This window comes from Apis laboriosa, unplaced genomic scaffold, assembly GCF_014066325.1.
Source record: "Apis laboriosa isolate Shangri-la unplaced genomic scaffold, ASM1406632v1 scaffold112_cov148, whole genome shotgun sequence".
In the NCBI taxonomy this organism is placed as follows: Eukaryota; Metazoa; Arthropoda; class Insecta; order Hymenoptera; family Apidae; genus Apis; species Apis laboriosa.
In genome coordinates this window covers 307,075-331,558 of record NW_025220865.1, presented here as the reverse complement: position 1 = coordinate 331,558, position 24,484 = coordinate 307,075, and the positions used below count along the sequence as shown (strand labels likewise).

The window sequence follows — 24,484 nt, the reverse complement described above, 5'->3', positions numbered from 1 at the left end:
TCTTGCTTTATTTGCACCACTCTTTGTGTGTATTCTGCAGATACATGTTGCCATCGGTATCGTTTCCTTGCCATTCACATAAACCGCATTACACGTTTTTACATTCGTATTTATGTACGATTTAACGAGAGCCATTCGAACGGCCGTCGCGTTGCTCGAGATGAAGCGAAAAATTTTCCATCTCGGAGAAATCGCAAACAAATCGAAAGATCGTAAATGTTATTATTACTATTCTGCGTTACTATTCTATAGATTTAATCGTATTTCATGATTGTATCTCGATAAATTTTAATAGAATTTTAATAGTTATTGTTTGTCGATTTTTAGTAATTAAGAATATTGTTATAAATTATGGCATCATAAACTTATTTACTATTCTATAGATTTAATTATTAATCATATTTCACACTTGAATCTTGACAAATTTTGATTAATAGTTCGATATTATCGATAATTTTCAATAATTGAAAATATTGTGTACAATTTTATTGAAATTGATAAAATTTGATAATATGATAAATTATATTTAGTAATGTTTTTATAAAAGGGACATTATTTTATACTTAAATTTTTATTTATAGTAATTTTTAATAATAATTTTAATATTTTAATAATAATTTTAACAAATTAAATTATATTAATTCAAATTTTTAAATTATAGTATTTGCGTTATTATAGGATAATAAATTCATAGGATAATAAAGAGCTAAAGGATTATTATTAAATATAATGCTATCTATTTTGATCACATATCAGAATAATGCTAAATTTAATGATTATGTAACATTTACACTATTATATTATTAATTTGTTATATAATAATAATTTACAAATTTTAATGTTTATATATATGTATATATATACATGTATATATATATATACAATATATCCAATCATACAAATTCACATGCACATTTTCATTCAACATTTTCATTCATATTCTTTTATATCTTCATCTATAATAACATTATAATTGCAGTCTGCATATGTATAATACTTAATTAATAACTACGCTTTCAAGGCACGCATAAAACATCAGCAATTTTTTTTTATTTTTTTCCGTCTTATTAACAATAGCGTCATCGTTCATTTCTTTTATTGTCGTGATTAAAATTCGAAATTTTTCCTGATTGAAGTTGTAGCAATATATATACACATATTAAAACATATTAACATGGAATTAAAAAAAGAAATAAAAAGAAAAATGAGTTTAAACGAGAAATTTGAGAATCATAATAAAATATAATCATAATAAAAGTCGATGATTAAAATTAATAAGTCTGATTAAAATTAATAAAAAAGAAAATTACATAAAAACGATACGTTCTATCTTTCGTGTCCTTTTTTTGAGGCATATATTTATACAAAATGTTAACATATTCGTAGGATATCTTGAAGGAATGATTTTAGAAATCAAAAAACAAACACAAAAATCGATGTATAAAATAAAACTTTTAGAAACAATTTAAATTCGCATTAAATAATATGAAATAAAGTAATATAACTTTATTTCTATTATATTATTGCCTAATTGTTTCTATCATTAGTGAATTTAAATTTTTTAAATAAATAAATAAATATCAATATTTTTTATATCAATTTTTGCGTTTGTTTTACCTTCTAAAATCAATTTTTTAGAAAGATCCCACGAATATATTAATAGTCTATATAAATGGAATATTATAAATATTTATTTATATAAAAGTAATTTCACATTTTTCTCTCATGTGATTTCAATGACTGTATTTAAAAAATAATATATTGCATTTATCGATAAGAAAGTATTATGATTTGTTATAAATTTCTTCTACTAATTTTTTAACAAACATTTGCTAAAGTTAGTATATAATTGCACAACTTTCTTTTAATTTCCTATAAATAGATAGACGTAAAAATTGATAGTATTGCAACCAGATAATATAATAAAATTACCCATCGTAAATTATAAAAATATAATTATATTTTTATAATTTATAAAGAGTAATTTTATAATCGAATCCTTTGAAATAATTATCATAATATATACATTATATTATTTAAGAAATAATTACATATGTACATTTCGATGTTTACATCTTTAACATATAGCTACAAATTTCTTTTTATATAACACATTCAAGTTTAATGGAGCCTTGAATCAATCTTATTTAAACTTAAACTATCGATAATCAAGTAATAAATTATTTAATTATAAACTAAGAAAAAGATATAATTAATTAATAGGAGTAATTATAGAAAGCGATTTTCACGAGTCCTCAAATTATCGTGAGATCATATATCACAATATATATCTATTTCTATTTTTCTTTTTCTTATTCTATCAATATCATTTTTTCTGTATTGCATATGACGGAAAAAAATGGTCAGTCATGATTGGACCAAGTTACTGAATATTCAGGTCATAGATTGTTTGGCATAGATTGCGTTTGTGTGGCCTGCAGCGTAGGGGGTGCGTGGTTCAAACTAAACATCTGTGAACTATGACCCAGGGACGATGAGTTACCGTTGTGCATCAATCCACCCAGCATTCCTCCAAGTGATAGACTCGCCATTGCACCGCTCGCGCTTGTAACACTTTCTGCTGCCTTCAACTCTCTTTCTCTCTCCATTTCTTCCCGTTTTTTCATCTGTTTGCGTTCTTTTGCCCGACGATTTTGAAACCAGATCTTTACCTATAACATCAACAAAACATTCTCTTTATAAATAAAAATAATCAAAAATAATGGAATATGAAAAGTATAATGTAAGCATAAAATTTTAGATTTATTACAGGTTAGTATTATAATTGTGAAATCAAATGAAATGAATTTTGCACGAAAAGAATTTTTTAGAAGTTTTAATAAATTTTAGATGCTTTAATAGTGAAAGAAGAAAAAATTTTCAAATAATTTGATAAATAAAATAATTTATTAATTATTTTGATAGACCCGGTTCCTAAAAATTGAGAACAATGGAATCTTCATGAAATATTTCAGATATTATAGTTAATATATTATAGTTAATAAATATCTAATTTTTAATAATTATAAATCAAATGATTATAAAAAAAAATATTATAACAAAGAAGAATATTAGATATTTTAAGAATAAAAGTAAAATTTTCACGATTAATTTAAGGAATTATAAATATCGAAAGTGAATTATCAATTACTTTTTAACATTATTCGATTTTATTAATATATATTGCTTAAAATCTCTTTTTATTTATTATGCGATTTATATTTCGTATTAATAGGCACATAGGCACATTAATAGGCTTTGTAGATTAATATTAATAGATATATGTTTTCGATATACTTACTTGTCGTTCAGAGAGTGAAAGACTGAGTGCAAGCTCGGCTTTACGACGGATTGTGATATAACGACTATAATGAAATTCTTTCTCAAGCTCCAGTCTCTGATGATCTGTGTAGACCACTCTATATTTATCTTTTGTTCTGGTTTTTCCTGCAAAAAAAAAAATAAAAGAAAATAGAAAACGAAGATAACAACTGACGTTATTACACATTTAATATCTGCTTCCCTAATTCTCTTGTCAATAACGTGTTAACAGAGATAACGCTTTTGACGATCATACTCGTAGACACATCTCGAACAAAGAGGAATTAATAAAGTAAGTAAAACGAGATTTAAAAAATGTTCAATACATGCAACAATCTATAAATCCATACGAACGATAAATCATGATAAAAAAATAAATAGATACTAATCATTATGTAAATAAATATCTATAATATTTATTAAAATATTATTAAATTAAAGAAACTGAAATATATGATTACTCTAATATTAATTATTAATAACTTATCTATATTAATTGAAAATTGCTTGTAGAAACAAAAGAAGAAGAAACTTCTCTCTAGTAAAAGTTTTCACGGGGAGAAAGGTGAAGAAAATAGCATAGAATATTTCTTCGCGGATTACGAATTTCGAATGAGGAAAATAGCAAAAGAGGAGCCGACAAGTTGATGTCGATGATAATGTGAATTCAACGTGGCATTCGAAATGATTGCAATAACAGTATGAAATACAAAATGAGAAAAGGATTAAACGCAGTGAAAGAGAATAAGAGAAAGAGGCCATGGTTGGGAATGGGACGGAACGGGAGAAAGGAAAACGATTAGATAAGACCAGGTCGGCAAGATCAAAGGCGTGCACGTTAATCCACCACTCCTCGATAACAGTGCTCGAGGCCTTCGAGACATCACGAATAAGCTTCGACCTTAGACTTTTTCGATGGTATATAAGTTGAATTCAGCATGGCTGGCACAAAATCATCGAGATTACAGAAAATTTGTGCCAAAGAGAAATCGATTCCAATTAAAAAGTGTCCTTGATGAATATGACAACTTTGTGTTTCGAGTTTTTCTTTTTTATTTCTGTTTTATCATTAAACTGTATTAAAGTAGATATTTAATAGATATTTGACTATTGCAAGCGAATGAGATTCAGAAGATATTTATCGTGTCTGTTCAAATATATTATAATACATCGAATTTCGAATCTTGTCCAGATTATAATTATAGAACATTGAATCATTGAACATTTTCAATTTTTCGCGCTGGTGATTATGTTAACACAAAATAACATTAAACGAAATAAATTATTACAAATATAAAATAAATTATTCTATCCATATCGAATATGGATAAAATTTAATGAAATATTTTGCAAAATTACGAATATAATTATGAGTTCTGTGAATATTTTATTTTTTCAACAAGAAACTTCATACAATTTAAACATAAGAAATATATATCATTCTTCAAAATAGTATCATCGAGAATTCATTCATGATATATTCGAATATCATTTCATTTTCAACATTGTTCAAAACCACAAATATTTGCCATATTAAACACGATCGTTGCTGAAAACCAATGTATATAAACAAATGTAAAACATCATTAAATCTTATCGACAGACGTTTTATCTTGGAAGATTGTCATCAGAAACAAAAAAAAAAATTCCAAATTCTATGCAATATTACATCTTAATTATGATAAATTTTCCTACGCACAATATAAGTAAGTACTTCTATATACTATAAGTAAAAATTTCTTGAAAGATTTCATTCAATTATCGTGAAAACGTAACGTTTTTGGTCATTTAAATATTATAAGAAACATACGAAACTAAATAAATGGATAAAAGATAATATTAGAAAATAAAGAAGGTAATAAACGAGAAGATCTGCAGAACGTAGGAATTAATCTGTGTCGAATCATAAACCGATTTCTTTCGTGGCACTCCGATTTTTAACTGTTCAAGTTGTACCACTTGAACTTTTATATATCCGAAAAAGTCTATCGGAATCCCAACGGAGAATGTTGTTTGAAGGGGAGAATAGTCGGTTTTTCGATATAAGAAACGCTTAGTTGTGTGAGTCGGCAAGGATTACCGTCGGTCTTTTTCATCTTTCTGATATCGAAACTCGCACCTACGATTATCCGCCTCTGGTTCCTTGTCAACACTCGATCTACTAGTACTTTGAATAGCGTAATTGTTACACCAGGTCAGTCAAGATAATATATATAAGAGAAAAATATTTTCTTTAAATTTTACATTCCAAATGATATTCATAATTATTTAATTATTTCTCGAACAGTTATTAATTCACGAAAATTATGTAACTCATATATTAACAAGAACTCTTCTAATGTTCGATAAGAAAAAAAAAACAACGTAACACCCATGAATGTAAATCGTCAGCACAGTGTGTATGTACTACAAATGGAAGAATTTAAGCATTACATAGAAATATATCGTACGATATTTATTCAGAGATTACAAAGAAACTTCTTTCGAAACCTTCGCCTGCCTTAAGCATCAAATGTATTCCATCGTTAAAAGTCGAGTCAACATACTCGTAAAAGAATCCAACGCGAGATCAACCCTAATTTTTACATGGAAAATCTTTCATAACATATTGAATTGATGGAATAGATATGTCGATTTTTTTTTATCTGTGTAGCAATTTCAAATAAATATCTCAAAAAATATCAAAAACACAATGTATTATATTATATTGAATACATAACTTTTACATTTTTACATTTACGTAAATTTTAAATGATTAAACTTACTAGACACTTGACTATTTCTGAGCATATAAAATCATTATTAGACAGCACGGTCCTTGAACTTTAATTAACCAAATCCGTACCACGATTTCGTTGTTCGATATTTTGATAGAACAAGAGGGATGAATATTTTGCGTACGATACGGTAGAAAAGTGAGACAGAGAAGAAGCGAGTGAGGGAGCAAAGAAACAGGACTCTTGGGGCTCGTTGCCACCCCATTATAGCATTTGCTCTTCCATTTCGCATGGCGAAATGGTGAAAGCGCGTGCCCCGTTTTTCCTGCCACTCTCCACTGATGTTCTCGACTACTCTCTGTCACCCTCTTAACCGCGATCCCCATACTCCTCCGCTTTAACCGATGCTTCTGGATCCGCTCGGGTACCATTCGTCAGTGGCATTACCTCTATTGTACCGTGTAACATTTGTATATTGCATATCAAATATCGGTAGCAAGACACTGCTTTCTTGATTAAACTTGTTACTTGTATGAGATTTTTTTCTATTAATTTTAGGTGATAATAATAGTAATAGTTAGGTGAAGGAAATTTTTTCTATTCTACTATGAAGGAAAGCAATATTTATTGAAAAAATAATCGAATGATAAATTTTAACTGTTTCAATTATTAATAACCAACAATTATTAGCAATTAATTTTTCAATAAAATATTATATTTTATTGTTATTTAACATTTCACATTTTTTTTGCAGGTAATATCTTCTTCCATTGATTGGATAGTATAATTTAAGTTATAATTGCAAAAATAAAGATGACTTTAGATAAAAAAATTACTTGACACACAAAATTACTTTTCTCTTTTTCACCAATGAAGATCAAAATCGAAGAGTAAAACGCAATATACACAGTTTTCTGAATCGTAGAAATCGTTATCTGTAATTAAACGAAGTATGAGATATTTATCTTCGATAGCAGCACTTACGCGTGTCACAGCGATACCATAAACACTAACGTTTACAAAAATCTGATTCGACTGATCCTATGAATTTAATTGAATTGCAATCTCGAGTGGTTCGCAGGTATATTTCGTAGTATGTAATACAATGATCGTCCCCCAACATTACAACGTTTAAAAGTACCAAGATTGTAAATTGCAAATTATAAATTGAAATGTAAAGATGAGTAATAAATAATGATAGCAAATCCGGAAACAATTTATGTTTTTGTTTCCCAAAAGAGGTACAAGAAACAATATAGAGGATTAAAATGTCATTGATCCTCTGGCCACTCTAAGTGTCGAGAAAAATCCCTACTTTGACCCTCATCTTATTATGATATTACCGTGCAAAGAAGTTTACCAGTCAGTTCTTAAGTTGTGGCCAAATAACAAAGGGTCAGGTAAAAGAAGAAATGAATCATTCGATACCGTTTACTGAACAAAGATATTTTTCTCTTAAAAGAATTTAAGATTTAGATGAATGGTAAATCTCCCGTCGACTTCAACTGGTGACTAATTTAATTAATCTTTACTATTGGCAAAACAAATCGTTCGAAAATATTTTACGATATAATTATAATATTGATATTGAATAAATTTGATAATTTCTTCTTCTTCGTGCGATAAAATTAGTTTCAAAGCGATTAAAAATAGTCTAATAAAATTTTTAAGTAAATGATTAAGTTTTTCAAATACATTTATTATATGATGTTAAATTTTTAAGATTTATATGATCTGTTTTAAAAGAAGAGTAGATGAAAAATTGTAAATTCTATGTTAAAGTATTAAAAAATTAGAGCTATTTAAATATTTTATATTTCTAATAAAATGATTATATAATTTTGTACGAATATTCGTACATCGTAACTATTATCTTATTATCTTTTAAAGTGATAACTAAATCAAATTTCTTTTCATCCTTATGTAAAGATTATTACTATTAAAAATATTATTATCCGATCGTTCACCAATCTTCTCACGATGCAACTAAAATGGCTTCAGTAATAAAGTCCGGAGAAATCGCGAATATACCTATTTCTATCGAAGAATCGAGCAAACGCGGTCGTTTCGAAGGACTAATAATTACGAGGAAAAATCGCACATCGACAGGAATATGCGAATACCCGCCACGAAATTGTAATACGTATTCTGAATGCGAGAGTCGTCTTTATACGAGCAACGGCTGCCTGCAATATAACCATAAAATGCAGATAATAGCCGCTAGAAGGTATTGAAGGGTCGCACGGTTGTGAAACCGTAGAAAAAAGAAAAAACAGGATGAAATTGAGCAGCAAGAAGAAAACAGGATAGAGCTTTGATGCTCGTTCTGACGTCTTCACGATTATTTCGTATACATGCTACTACTAACTGTATTGTCTGTATTTGAATTGTTGTCAGTTGAAAATAAGGACCTTTTGTGTTTATATTTTCGTAGACAATTTGAATACGACGGTTTAAAATTAATAGTTTTATGTTTATATACGAGAAAAAGTCAGTGGATACGAAACGTTGAAAATAAACTAGAATAGATGTTGAGGATTTTTTTTCGAAATTTTGAATTCGACTTTTTTTGAAACTGATTGTTGATACTAATAATTCAAATTAATTAAAGATTCAATACAAAATTAATTAAGAAATTAAAAATTATTTCAATCGTAATATCATTTCTTAACATCATGCAATTACATTTGACAATATATATATATATATGAAAAGTAATTGAAAAAAATTTGAAAAATGTTTGAAATATATTTAGAAATATATAGAAATATATTTAGAGAAACATTCAGATATATATATCTAATACTAAATATATTATCATCAATTTATATTACATTTATATTATTAGTAAAATAATTTTTATGAAATAATGAATAAAATTATATAAAACATGCTCAAATTATATAAAACGAGCTTCAAAATATAAAATGATTAATTAAAATGATAATTGCTTCAACGTAATTTATAATTGTAGCATGCAAATCATAAAATATTCGAGAATAACACATCTATATGCATACATACATATATAAACATTTATTTAAATAAAAATAATATAAAATATAGCAAACGATATATTATCGTACCAATAGTATCAATGATGCAGACTTCATGAACCGTTGAATCTGCATTGTTGTTTATTGTTATGTTGCATGCTGCAATGATAGAAAATACATCTAAATAATTACACTAAATAATTAAATATTTTTATCGCGACATAAATATCCTTGGCATCCTAATCAATAAAAAATGGATTTATCAATTATATCGAATCGAATTTTTATCTTCGGAATCATCCAACTATTAAAATTACTAAGATGTAGTATCTAAATTTTCTTTTATAAATTTCTTAATAATTCTTAATAATAATTTATTAATTCGTTTATCTATTAATTTTAAACATTATATTTTCTTCAATTCGAAATTACATCGTAATTTTCTAAGCCATAAATCTTTTCTACCGCAAATAGATATAATACTATAATAGGAAGCTCAAATGATAAATTATATCTATATGAGAAATTAATTAAGAAACCGAAAAATTTACCAAAATAATTAAAATCTATAATATCATAAATCAAGAAATAATTTCAATATAAAAATTTATAATTTTAAATATAATTTTAAAATATAAATTCTTTAAAACTATTGACTTGACCTTTCGTTTGAATGTATGTATACCGTCATTAATATATATGTATCTGTATAAAACTTTTATACGTTACTTGTTTGCTAAATTTTTTTTATACAATCTAGTTTGAAATTTTGAAATTCAATTTAATAACATTATTAAAATGTTTCCATTTTAATAAGTGGTAAATAAGTTTTTAACGAAATCTTTTGTCATTACATGATTGCTGAAACCACCATGACACGAAAGAGTAGCATTCCCGCTTTCGTTGGTCCGGTTGAAAATCGGGGCGACAGCAAGAGAGGACGGAGATTATCTCACAAATATTTGAGAGCAATTAGATGTTTGCTCGTCTGTTACCGTGTTTACATTGTTCTTCGTATCTAGACCGCAGACGTGTTTGTAACCGTGCACGATGTACACCAAGTTCTCCATGGATATTTCATTTAAATTTTCTTTCATTTATTCGTATATTCGCATAATTAATCAATTTATAATATGTTATAAAATTTAATTAATCATTATGTTGAATTTATATTTTTTATATTATAAGAATTTCTTAACAAGAAAAATTCGGCTCAAGAAGAAATTCAAAATATCTTCAAAACATTAACGAAAAATATTCTACAGGATATACAACAAAAGTGTAAGTAGACATACATATTATTTCGAATTTTTTGTTGTAAACAAAAAAACATCGTATTTGTCGACATAGAAAACTAACGTCCTGTAAAAATTATAATTCGTTCAAATATATTTTAAATCAAACAAATATTTTAATAACTATAAAATACGATATAATAGCTGAAATAGAATTTATCAAAAATATTTCTTTGTAGATTTATTTATTAATTTTACAGGAATAATAATATGATTAAAAAAATAGAATTATGTACAAAGTACGTGAAATGAAAAGATTTTGTCGCGACTCCATTAACACGGATATTTTATCGGTATTAAGAAATTTTAAATTGCTTTAATGTGATAATTAAAATTTCGTTTAAAGAATGAATTTTATTTTACGAACGAATCGTGAACAAAGTAATTACGCTAAAATTTATGTTAAAATTATGTAATGTTAAAATTTATCAACTTATATATTTATATATTTTTCAAATCGAAAAATTGCTTTCTTATCATTAACGAGTTGTATAAATGTTGTATAAATACGATTGATGTCGAATTTGATACATTGGAAAAGGCATTAAGATTTTAACGAACGATTTTGTAAAATTTTATTATCTATCATTTTCTTTTCATTACGTACTTATATCAATCAGTCTGACGAATTCAGTAATTCAGATCTTTACACGAATTTTATTAGAAAAAATAAATAATTTCGTATCTCTATTCATTTTCATTTCCATTATCTCATCATACATGGATTAAAATTTAACCGGTAATGATTTCATAAAATATTATTTCGAATTTTTTAATTAATTGTACTTAGAGTTTAAAATATCTTAGAATTTAAATAGAACATCATAATAGAACATCAGTGAATCGAATAATTTAACTATATTCTATATAGGTAAATTGAAAATTGTGAAACACTATATATTATATATTATATATATTATTATTATATTATTATTATTATTATATAATATATTGTATTATATATAATTATTATTATTATTATATATTTTATATATATTTAATATTATATTATATATATTTACACTATATATTATATATATTTTTCGTTTTTCTATTTGATTTACTAATTCGAATTTATGTAATAGCGTTATTTAATGCAATTCACTTTGGTGAATATCTTGAGATATATCTTATAGATCAATATTATTAATATCATCAATTATTAGTTATTAAATGTAAAAAAAAAAAAAAAGGAAAATTAAACTTCTTCAATTTCTAGATCTTGAACTAGTGGAATGATCTTATAGAATATTAATTAGTATATTTTGTAAATATGAACATATTTACTTTTTAAATTTTATTTTCTATTCTTATCGCGCTTTATTTATTAGATACTACATCATTATATCGATATCAAATTATTTGTTGCAATTCACGGTTTTGAATTTTTATTTTAATTTTTAATTTTAAAATTTAAAAAATTAATTCAAAAAACTATCAATTATTACAATAATTTTTCTTACTTAATAATAAATTTTTTTCTCATTTACCTGGATTCGGCTGACTCTGATATGATGTCTTCTTCATCCATTCGTATGGACTTCTAACCTGAGCTGGTCTCGGTGTCGTGCTGTTGTTGTGCACGTTGGTGTTAGTGTTGCTCACATTGCTATTGTGTCCCATATTATTACTATTGTTGTTTCTGTTGTTAGATGAAATACTATTGTTGCTATTATTAGTCGGTGGAGAAGTTGGATTGCTGGAATTGCTCATTTCGCTTCCGCTGATGGTGTTTGGCGGACTAGTCTCTCCAGCTCCAACCCCTGTGTTTGCTTCATCGCCGGTCCAATCTGTCACTCCGCTTACTTGCGACTGTTGGTACACCGGCTGATGATGCTGGTATTGGAGGTGTGTGTACGCGTGAGCATGATGTGACCAGCTCGGTAGAACCTCCGCGGGATCCAAATACTGCTGTCCAGCAGCCTGATGGTGTACTCCGTGCGGATGTCCATGGTACCCGTACCAGTATTGTTGGCCACCGTCGGCAACAGATGAACTACTCGCGTGCTGTTGCGTCTGTTGCACTTGAGTTTGTTGCATCTGTTGCCCTAATGGTTGTTGGCCAACAATCTGTTGTTGTTGCCGGTACATCGCGAACGGAGTGTAATAAGGCATCATACCGAGCCCGCTGATATCCGCCATTGAGGTAAGATGATATTATGCACTTGTACTATATAAATATATATATATATATTTATGCCTATCACTAGGCTATATTAATAAATATCCAGCTTAACAATTAAGCTGTATTAATAAATATTCCAGCTTATCAATGAAGCTGTCGTCAATATAAAAATATTATTAATTAGTCAAGTCTTTCATAATTTAACTTTGTGGTTTAAAAATGTTAAAATTTTTCAAGTCTATTTCTATTATTTTCATGGAGCACTGAGAAGAATCGAGAAATATTAACACTTGAGTATATATTTTATGTATTTAGCGAAGAAACTGTTCTCCAAAGTGGAATGATGCACGCACGGATTCTCGGGGTACACTACACAGAACCAATGGTAACGGCCATCAGTTAGATGGCCGTTGAACACCCGCGATCTTATTGAGTTCTTGGTTACGACTGCTTTCTGATTTGTGACCATCGAAGGATGCGACAGCTTTACTTAAATAACAAAGTCCGCCTACAGCGTGCTTTTATCCCCACCACGCGGTCACTTTTCCGCCAATCGTCATTCGGCTCTCCACTCTCCAACCGTAATGGCCGTTCGACCATCGTCCCAACGCCCAAACATGCCGCTATTCGATAAAATACGCGCAGAAGGCGGTCCTCACGCCTCCGAAAACGCGATTCCCATGTAAAAGATGCGAAATAGACAATATTTTTCCCGCTTATCGCACTTTACCAGCACTTTGTCCACGTTATGAAAATATATCTTCTGTCTTTGTGTGTTTACATGACCTCTACTTCTAGTGGGAGAATTCTTTTAATTGGATGCATACAAGAAAGTTAAAATTGTTAGATTTGACTTTCACGATATTATTTTGATAGTATAGTATAATTTAATTTTTAATATTTTTTTTACACTTTGCTTTCCCCAATAATGATTTCTTATTAATTGAGAAATTTTTTAATATAATTTTTAATATAAATAATTTAATGTTTTTAATTTTTAAGTTAATCGTACATATAAATGTATATAACAAAATTGTTACTATGAAAGTTTGTTATTGTGTAGTTATATTACAATTAGTTATAGTTAAATATCATATAAATTAAATAACATCATGGTTATAACCATTTTTAAAAAATCATAATTAACAATATTTTTATTCATTTTTATTGTGAAAATGAAAAATATAAAATTTAGAAGGAATTTATATAATCAATTCCATGCAAAAAATAATAGAAAAAACTACATTTATAATATCCTAAATTTTAATTTTATTTTACTTTTATGAATTGAAACATTTTAAAATTTAAATGATAAGTAATTATTTTATTACAGTAAATATTATAATTATGAACGATAATATTGTATTGTTATATTATTTTATTTAATATTACATGTAAATAAGTATATTTAGATAATTGATGTATATTTTTGAGTTATATATATTGATGTATGGATGGGAATCGCGTTCATTGCACCAAGCCAACAAATTAGTATGATATTTTATTGCGTGGTCGTAACAAAATCATACATAATTAAGAATGTATAACAATTATAAATTGCAACAGCTCGGTTCATAAATCACCACGCTGTGAAAATGATTTAAAGCTAAAAACTTGAATTTGCTATGAGTATGATTAAGATCGATCATTATCGTTTATTACGTTTACATAACCGTTAAATGAGAATTAAACATTTGCGCATAACGATTGCACGGACAATCTATATTCAAACTATTTTCAACAATAATATAGATATCCCTTGCTTATCAGTATACTCTATATTTGTTTCCAGTGACTTGAAACTCGTGTTCTTTATGTTTCATTCGTGTATAAGAATACATGTACATAAATACATATTTTTCATTAAATTAATTTAAGCTATATAATTCACTTATTAAAATTTATAAGCGTAGATATATATCATTTAAATATATTTTGGAAATTAATTTAAACGTATCGCATCATATTACTTTTATTAGAAGTTTTAGAAATGATAAAAAATGATTGATAAAAAAATTTGAAAACCTAGTAAAATTTTCTTGCAAGCTTTTGCAAATATATTTAAAAAATTATCTTTTATTTCTAAATTAATAATAATAATAATAATAATAATAATAATAATAATAATAATAATAATAATAATAATAATAATAATAATAGAGTAATAAAAATATATATATTATATGACTTTATATCATTTTATGACTTATAATTAAATTCAAATTATCTACTTTTTGTCAAAATATATAAACATATGTAAATATATTTTTTTTTTATCTAAATTCAATTAAATTTGATTTGATAATAGATTAAAAGTTGATTTTTTTTTATCTATATCGATTATACTTCTAGAAATAAGATAAGTCAGTTTCAATAAAAATATCTAAGTACTTACTTATTTACATATATTTATGATTAAAATATCGATTTTAAACTTTTCTAAAATTTAGAAAGATAAGTAAGTAAGTATCTTATAAACTGACTAAACTTTAAAAAATTTTTTTTTAACGTTTTTAATAGTATAAATAATTTATTTTATAAAATCTAATTATTTGTAAAATTATGAAATTACTTAAATATCAGTCTTTAATTTATCATGAAATATTTAATTAAATTTTATTGAAAAAAATTTTAAAGAAATGTTTCATGCTTCAGAAATATATTTGATATTGACCTTGTCTTGATATTCAAGGTTATAATGACTGTATCATGGTCATAGTTTTCTTAAATAAAAATTTTCATTTTTTATATAAATTTTAATTTTCAAATAAAACAATTATTAATTTATATATATTTATAATAAATATGTTTTTATTCTTATCATATATTTTTCGATTTGATTTTCTGTTTCTGATTTAAAATAATATGTATACTTATTTATCTACGTCAGATTGTTCATCTTTTTGTTTATTTAATTACAAAAAAATTATTAATTTTTTGTTTATTTAATTACAAAAAAATAAAAAAAATCTATCCAACAATTAAAGATCAATCATCTATCCTACAATCTATTTTACAATCAAGATCAGAATCAAATCAAAATAATAAATTATTCATAGATTTTCGCATCTTTATTCGAGATATATATATGAAAAATGATGTGTTTCGTGAATGTCAATAAAAATTCATATGAATATCATAAGAAATCACATTTTCGTTGATGATGAGATGTAAGGTGGATTATATTAGCTGTTTAGAAGGCAAAGATAATCTTTTGGTATAATAGCAGCTGGCATAGGCCCACCGACTGTGACGTGTGTCACAATATTGACTCGCATTGCTGCTAGCACTTACGGTCCCTAAGCTCCTTTCGTCCACCAGTTGGAAATGCTCCGCCTACGGATACCCGTTCCCTCTCTTTCATTCTCTCTTATCCTTTTTCCTGTACTTTTCCTTTTTGTCTCTCTTTGGCCTTTGTGATCTTTCCCGTTTACCGACCGGCATTTTCGACCTCCACTTCGTTCTTGTCCTCGTTTCTTCATTGTACAAGTACGCGAAATAAATATGCAATGATTATCAATACCTTATTTTTATTTTATAATTTTTTTTTTAAATTATAATTTTTAAATTAATAATTTTTAGAAAAAATTATGAAGAATTGAATTTTAAATAATTATTAAAAAGTTAGATGCAATATTATTTTTATATTTCTATTTTTGAAATAAATTAGAATTGAGACAAAGAAAACAATAATTTCTGATCAATTTTTATAGTTCTTTTTTATAGTTTTAGATATGATTATTGAAATTTTTTTATTTTTTTATATTTATTTTTTATGAATGATAAAATTTTATAATGAAATACAATTACTTAGATAAATATTTGTTTATGTATAATTATTGAAATTCTATTTCTTATTTTTCATATATTTCTTTTGTTTTTTATGGATGATAAAGTACAATTATTTAGATAGATATTTATTTATTTATTTAATAAGATTTTAGATTATTTTATTTTAATAAGATAAAGAGATTTATTTCAATAATTCGAATATGAAATGATGAACTATACTCGCTATCATAAAAAGTGATTGATTGTTTCCTTTTGCGATTTTTTTTATTTATGTAATTTTTTTTTTTTCTACAATGATCGATGGCGTAATAATGTGACAAAAGATGTTTATCATCGTTGTCAATGATTGGTGTGACTAGAATAGTTTGTCAAAGTGTCATCGCAATATTTCTTGTAAGGATCCTTTTCTTAAATCCTGCTGTTCGGTACATAGTAGCTGTGGTAAATTCCGTAATTATTCGGTTAGTTTATTATTTTGAAGATGCGAAAATATTTACTGACAAGTAAATACTAAAAAATCTTATCTTTCCAGTTACAATTTTTATCACTTTTTATCTAGTATCTAAAAATTTGTGACAAATGAAAAGATATTACCAAATAAAAAAAAAAAAGAAATAATGAAATAAATACAAATTATATTTTCAAATTTAATTTCAAAAAATAGAATAAAAACTTTTATTAACTTTATTAACTTTTTCTCTTACTTTTCTTTTATTGAAAATTATATTGATTTAAGAAAAGAAAGTTTAAGAAAGTTTCAGTTTTTAGAAAAGTTTCTAGAAAATTCAAAAGATGCACATTTTCTTTTGTCTTTAAAAATAATTTATTATTGTTAATAAATTGTATGCACGTTTTGTAGCTATATTTGAGTAAATATATTTTAGAAAGTAGAAAATTTTTCAAAAATATGTCAACATTTCAAGAAAATATTGGTACAATATTCAGACAAGGGTCTGAATATTTCTGAAACCTTACTATTTCAATTAACAATGAAATACAAAATGGGATAGTATTTCGGAGGCAAGTTGTCTTTATTCTTTGTCTGCATTATTCATCATCCAGCTTAAAATTCAATAATAACTTCATATTGTAACTTCTCATATTTAAAATTTTTAAACTTAGTTAAGTTAAATGAAATGGCCCCTAAAATTGTCATAAAGACCTGCAAGAACCTGACCTTCCCTAAACAATACCATGATCTTGGTTCGTTTCTAACAATAAGTGAAATTTCTATTAGTGTTTTATTAGGTGCAATAAATATTCGTAGAATAATTATTTATGTATCTCTTTTTTATAAATTTTATTATTTATATCAATTTCTATAAATTTATATTAATTTTCGTCGAACGAATAATATATACAAATAAACATAGAATAATTCCTTATGAAAAAATAAAATAAAATTTTTTTTGTTAAAGACTTCATTTTCGAGAAAATCCAATTTGAAAATTTTTCGATTAAATATAATAATATTATATAAATAAAATTAACTAATTTTCAATTGGATATTCAATACGAATAAATTTTCGATAAAGAATTATTCTACAACAAAAAATAGAAATAAAAAATGTAAAATTTTATTTTATTTAAAAAACGTTGATTATACAATTTCTTGTTTGTATATATCTGTTCATAATCTTGATTTTTTTAAAAATAAAAATTTAAAAAATAAAATTTTTGAAGACATATTTTAAACATACTTAAGAATTTCATATTTATTATTATAATTTTATCATAATAAATATTATTGTATAATATTAGCCATTAATATGTAATATTAATATTAATTCTTTATAATTTTATCACAGTATTATTTATACAATTATCCTTAAATCTATATTCTAGATAATATTTATAAAATATCTTTTTCTTATATTTTTCTTTAATACACATGGAAAATTACATAAATATTATTAATATTCGTTATAATTTACAAAAAGATATATGTTATTTTTATAAAAATTTAAAACAGACAATAGATATGTAAATATACAGTTAGTAGATATATCTAACTAAACGTCGTAACAAATTTTAACTATTATCTATGCCTAGAAATAAAGAAACTTACTGACCCACTCTTCGTGAATTTAATGAGAAGTAATTTCAAAGTCAAAATGTTTGCACTGCAAACAAGCAATAAACACCCTCATAAATGACCGGTAACGTGCAAGAGAAATATTTTTACTTAACTGTCCATATCTTTTATGAGGTTAAACAACATGTTTCGGAAACTAACTAAAAAGGATTAAAACTGCCAGAAATTAAAAATTTATCATCGTCTATAAAAATGGCGTCCTGAGGTTCGCAAACAATAAAAATTGATTTATATATATACAAGTTGTACAATGAAGTTCTCGTTTTTAGGAACTTCTGAAATTCTTCTTTTGAAGATCGAAAGATATCCATTTAATGGAAAAATCGAGGAGAAAGAGAACAATTGAAACACACACGTACGCGTATGAGGTGAAGGAGATAAAAGATAAACTGATACGTCACATAGTCGTATCTCTATACGGTATTACGCATGCTTAGGAGAGTTTTCAAAACGGTGACATTTGCGTCAACCATTTCTTTACGCAGATTAAATATAATCATTGAGAATACAGCGAATATTTGCATGCCGAAAAGTGTGCACTGCAATGACTCGACAATTTCATTAAAGGCTAAAATTATAATGTTAAAAGTAGAAAAAAAGTTGCTTTATGTAAGAAAAATCGTAACTTTATGTAATATTTTATTTTGCAAAAATAATGCAAGAATTTCTAAATAATGTAAATACTTCTATACAATTGTATTGTAACTATTATATAATTTCACATAATTTCATACTTTTATAATTTTATCAAAGTATGATAGAAAATGCTCTTTTCCACTTTCATTAACAAATTCATTTCCATTAACAAATATTCTTTTATAGAAATAATTCATCACATCGAAAGATGAAGAAATCAGCCTTTATCTCTTATTTTTCTTTGTTTTATTCATCTTTCATTCCTTGCATATCACTCCGCCGGCGCATACGACGATCATAGAGTTACATGAACTCACAAACATTAATTGACGAACATCTTCGTTTCTTCGCCCAGTCGACTTTAATGATCGGCACCGTAAAAGTATTTTCTATTTTTATTTTTTTATGACGCCATAAACACGTAACTGATGAAGAGGTATGCACGCGTACGCGCTCGCGAATCCTCACGAATATTCCCTGCGCGATGCACTTTGTTTATATACGGAGTTCGTTGTATTATCCCTCGATATAGTTGAAAATCATGCGGCATTGTAAAATACTTCATTCAATAAACGATAAATCTGTTTAAAAAAAAATCACAAAAGATTTATAACGAGTTTGTAACGATTACATTATTGCTTAATGATACTGTTCATTGTCTTTCGTCAGTAAAAGCTAGAGTAAGAGATTGTCGTGATCGAATAATGCGATAAATCAAATAATATCGCGATCGAATAATAATTCAAATGAATTCGAGAAATTTACATATATTATTAGAGATTATAAATTAATATAATATATCTGAATGAAAGATGTTGTTTAACTTGATAAACGATATTTAATAATAGGTGTCTTAACATTGACAATAAAATAAAATAAATAAAGATTTTAATCACATTACATTTTCTTTGTAAAAAAAAGAAACATTATATAATATATAAACATATTATCTAAAATGACGAATATTCTTAAATTTTATATCGAAATGAAATGATAGAATAAAAAAAAAAGAAAAACTAAAATTAAAACTAAAGTTGAATGATAGAGTTGACAGAATCTTTCTTCGATATCGAGATAAAAAAATTTGTTGGCATGTTCGAATGTGTTAGTTACCCGAAATTCCTTGCAGAACATTTAGTTATACTGCAGAGCACAGTAGCTATGAGTCGCAAACCCTTGATTATGGCACCTGCGGGAAGCATGATAGCACATCAGGGCACTGCAACGTCTCGTAACTTTACATAAAATTAGTATCTAAAAGCCCTTCGTCTTTATGGAGCCCATGAAACAAATGTGCCAAGGCTAGTTATTATACATGTATCTTTACGAAAAATTATTTTTATTTCTAATCGAAGCTAAGCTAATAAAAACAATGTAAACAACGATTCAATGAAAATGTTCAAATTTATATTAAACAATCACGAAAAAATATAAATTTGTTTTAAATAATCGAAATAAATCTTAGATTTTTATTTACTTACACGTTAGATCTATTTGTTTCGTGGATTTTGAATTTATTTTGAATTGATTCATCGTTTATTGACAAAATATTATCACGATATGAACAAGAAACATTGTATATAAATTTGTGATTTTGTACAAAAAGTATTATGTTTTTACAAAAATAAATTAAACTCGATATTGAATTTCTAAACAATTGTATATTTTATATAAAAAAATCTTTAACTCTCACTTTTTACATTAGAAATGAAATTTGAAAATAGAAACTTTTGTGTTTTTAGAAATTATTTGAACATGAATTTTTTATCTTTAAGAGTTAATATTTTCATAAATTGATACAATTTGCATCAAATCACAGAAATATGTTTAATAGAATTCAATTGCGTTAACGATAAATTGACAGTAACAATTGACAGGATCTTTGATATAGTTACAAAAGTTTGCAGAAGAAGTTAAATTTTTTATTTAAAAATAATATTGTTCATGTTAATGTCTGAATCAATATTAACTTTTGACGTTTAATCTTTTGGATTATAAACAATAATTATGATATGCTATAAATATAGATTAGAAAAAAAAATAAAATTAGATTATACTAATTTAGAAAATAAAATAATTTAATCATAAAAGCTTAAATTTCTATTAGGTTGTACAAATCATAAAATTTTATAATTTGTCGTAAATAAATAAGTTATCGATATTAAGAAAATTTATGAACGTGATTGAATAATATTATATAAAAGAATGTGAACTATATTCTCATTTACGATCAAAATAAGAAATTAAGATGGATAAAATATATAATATATATATAAAAAGAAAGTAGAAAAAATTTTGTAATAAATCATTTTACAAATCTGTTTTCATATTTAGAGAAATTTCAGCGATGAATATTTCTTCTAAGCAGAACACCACAAAGCAAGGTAGGAAAAAATAAAAGAGAGAAAAAGAAAAGAAAGAAAAAAAAAAAGAAAAGAAAAGAAAAGAAAAATACTTGACAATGAAAATTAGTAAAAGCTACGTAGCTAAGGTAAAAGATTAAAACTGCTTATTTCAGGCTTAGCAAGCCATGTTTCGTACATTTGTCGAAGAATGTCATGAATGGATGTAAGTACAGGGACAGTTTCAGCTGCATTTGAATAATATTAATTTTATTGCATGGTAATTTGCAACCGTTGTCTGGATCCGTACTTTCAATCCCTCGACATTTTCTTATTCTGTCTTATTCTGTGCAGGTAAATTTCGAAAATTTTACGACCGGGTTTGTCTAAACTCTGGTTCAAAGAAAAAATGTTTTATGTTGGGGAAACCTGCGCCATATTCCATAACCCGGGACCGACATCATTCAACCATCTTACCTTACCTTACTCGTGTACCTTGAAAGGTATTAAGCTGAAAACGAAGCAGCTAAATGCACTTTATTTCCGAAACAAAGCAACGAACGAGTCGCCGATAATCCTTTGCGTGAATACATCCAACATCTCTTTGATTTCCCTTGTTTTTTAGCCTTCTGACTACAATTGTGCGTTCCACATGGAATTTGTACCGCTACCGATGAATAAGTATCGAGGAGGGAAGACAAAAAAAAAATACATAAATAGATATTTACAAAGTAACGTTTCCTTGGATCCTTCGTTGGATTGTTTATTAAATTTGATGAATATTTATAAACACATTCAATCCAACATCAAAAATCGAAATAGATGGAATTCAATAGTGAATATGGATTTTTAATGCAAATAATAATGATAATTTTCGATGTTAAATATATTAAAATGATAGTAAATCGTATATACAGAAAGAAAATCAGATATGCATTTTAATATTTTTTTCTATCTTTTGCATTTCTTAGTAAATGATGCGATTACACGTATCAACCGGTATAGCATAAGAAATTTATATGATGCGTACGTTTATCCGCATTGAATATATCCGTGTTAAAATATTCTATGTGTAATAAATTCTAAATTTAAAAATACTAAGTCTATTTTGAAGATAAGAGAATTTTTTTTTTTTAGATATTGTAATGATTTTAGAAATGTAGTCATGATAGCTGCTCGAATGAAAATTTCACCCTTTAAGAATTGATTCTATGCTTATTTTATTAAAGTAGTATTTTTTAAAGATGTTTAAAAAAAAATATGTTCCAACCAAAAAAAAAAAGAAAGATCTAAGATAGATATGAATTAATATCTTTCTAATACGTCTATGAATCGATCTAAAGCCCGGAACAAGATTGTTCTTATTGATTTATATCGATATATTTTAAATTTGATTATATGTTTTGAATCCACATACGCGAGTTACGATTTCACTATTTGGCTCCGCCTATAAAGATACATATATTAAAGCTTTTGATCCTTTTGAACATTCGTCTGAATGCAATATCATAGGAATTTCCATGATGGGCAGTCCTAAGCTGAAGACATACCCTGGAGCAACCGGTTCGACCACTCTGAAATGAAACCGGGACTCGTCTTTCGAGTAGTATGTATATGAAAAATTAGAAACGACAGATCCAAAAATGGTAGTTCGATCTTGAATCATTGATAGGAATTTTGATAGATTATCTTTTAAAATTTATATATAAATTAAATATTATTAAATGAAAATTAAATTTTCATTTATGATAAGAACAATTTTCGTCCGATTCCAATCTAATAATGTTTTTATTTATAGTTTACTTTAGAAATGATGCAAATTTTATTAATATCAATGCAATGTTAATAGATATAAATATTATTAATTAAATATTAATTCGTAGATTAATTCGTCCCATAATGAAAATTAACATGGATTAGATTATATTTCTAAAAATAAAATAAAATACTAAGTCCATTTTGAAGATATTTATTTTTTTTTTCAAATTAATCAATATTAATCAATATTATAATCAATATTATTTATTTTTTCAAATTTTTGAATTTAATGTTTTTATATTAATGAATAATTTTGAATTTAATGTTTCCACTATAAGTCCATTTTGAAGATATTTATTTTTTTTTTTCAAATTAATCAATATTAATCAATATTATAATCAATATTAATTTTTTCAAATTTTTGAATTTAATGTTTTTATATTGTAAAATAATATTTACAATATATGATTTTTCGAATACTTAAAAATCATTTAGATACAAATTAAAAAATTAAATAATAATAATAATAATAAAAATATAATAAGATATAAGTATTTACTTACATGCCATCATGGGACAAATGTATCTTGTAGACACACTCTCGATTTTGAATTATAAAAATTATTTGTATAAAAATATATTTATTTTTATATAAAAATTTGTAAAAGTAAAATCGAAAATGAAAAATTTATACTTTTTACAATAAAAGTTAACTCATATTATAATTATAAAAGAGAAATAATGAATATTTAATTAATATTTTGTATCTTGTCGATAGTCGCGCCTAGAGCAAGTATAAACAAGGAGAACGAATAATGAGAAAAGGACAGAGATAGAGTAAAAATATTGAAATCAACGCCATCTTCAGAGTGCCGCAAATGAAACTCAAATATAGACAAAGAGCAATAATAAGAGAAAGATAGAGTTAGTATAAGAATTGACTATCAATGTCATCTTCTGATAATTCCTGAAAGTATTTCATCAAAAGTAAGATAAGGTAGAAAATAAATGAGAATTGACAATAAGTGCCATCTTTTGATAATTCCTAAAAGTATTTCATCAAAAATAAGATAAGGTAGAAAGAATTGACAATAAACGCCATCTTTTAAGATTTTTTAGAAGAATAATTCCAAAGAAGTACTTTTAAAATATAAGAGATAGCGCTAGCTGTTAATTCTTATTATATCTATCCTTCTTCCACTATTTTCTGTCCTTTCTTTATGAGTTTCATTTGCGGCACTCTGAAGATGGCGCTGATTTCAATATTTTTAATATATCTCTGTCTTTCTTCAACTATTCTCTTTCCTTGTTTATATTTGTTTTATCTGCAGCATTAAAAAATGGCGTTAACAGTCAATTTTTATCTTTTTACTTTTAGCAATGAAATATTTAATAAACGAATTAATA

At 25.7% G+C, this 24,484-nt stretch overlaps 1 protein-coding gene across 1 annotated transcript; it reads right to left on the bottom strand.

The window, feature by feature from the left end:
- Window positions 1–2,075: 2,075 nt before the first annotated feature.
- Window positions 2,076–12,774, bottom strand: LOC122711389 (homeotic protein caudal-like). The gene is made up of 3 exons (XM_043930140.1): window positions 11,820–12,774; window positions 3,302–3,447; window positions 2,076–2,672 (listed from the first exon to the last, which is right to left on the bottom strand). Exons 1-3 carry the CDS (start codon window positions 12,469–12,471, stop codon window positions 2,400–2,402), a joined length of 1,071 nt encoding a protein of 356 aa, XP_043786075.1. The 5' UTR covers window positions 12,472–12,774; the 3' UTR covers window positions 2,076–2,399.
- Window positions 12,775–24,484: the final 11,710 nt, after the last annotated feature.

What these genes read in the sequence shown, in the direction of transcription:
- LOC122711389 (XM_043930140.1), bottom strand. Translation starts at nt 12,471, where the DNA reads ATGGCGGATATCAGCGGGCTCGGTATGATGCCTTATTACACTCCGTTC. An exon ending in TCAGAGTCAGCCGAATCCAG is followed by an intron (nt 3,448 to 11,819) that starts GTAAATGAGAAA and finishes TTTTTTTTGCAG; the next exon opens with GAAAAACCAGAACAAAAGAT. An exon ending in TTTCACTCTCTGAACGACAA is followed by an intron (nt 2,673 to 3,301) that starts GTAAGTATATCG and finishes TTGATGTTATAG; the next exon opens with GTAAAGATCTGGTTTCAAAA.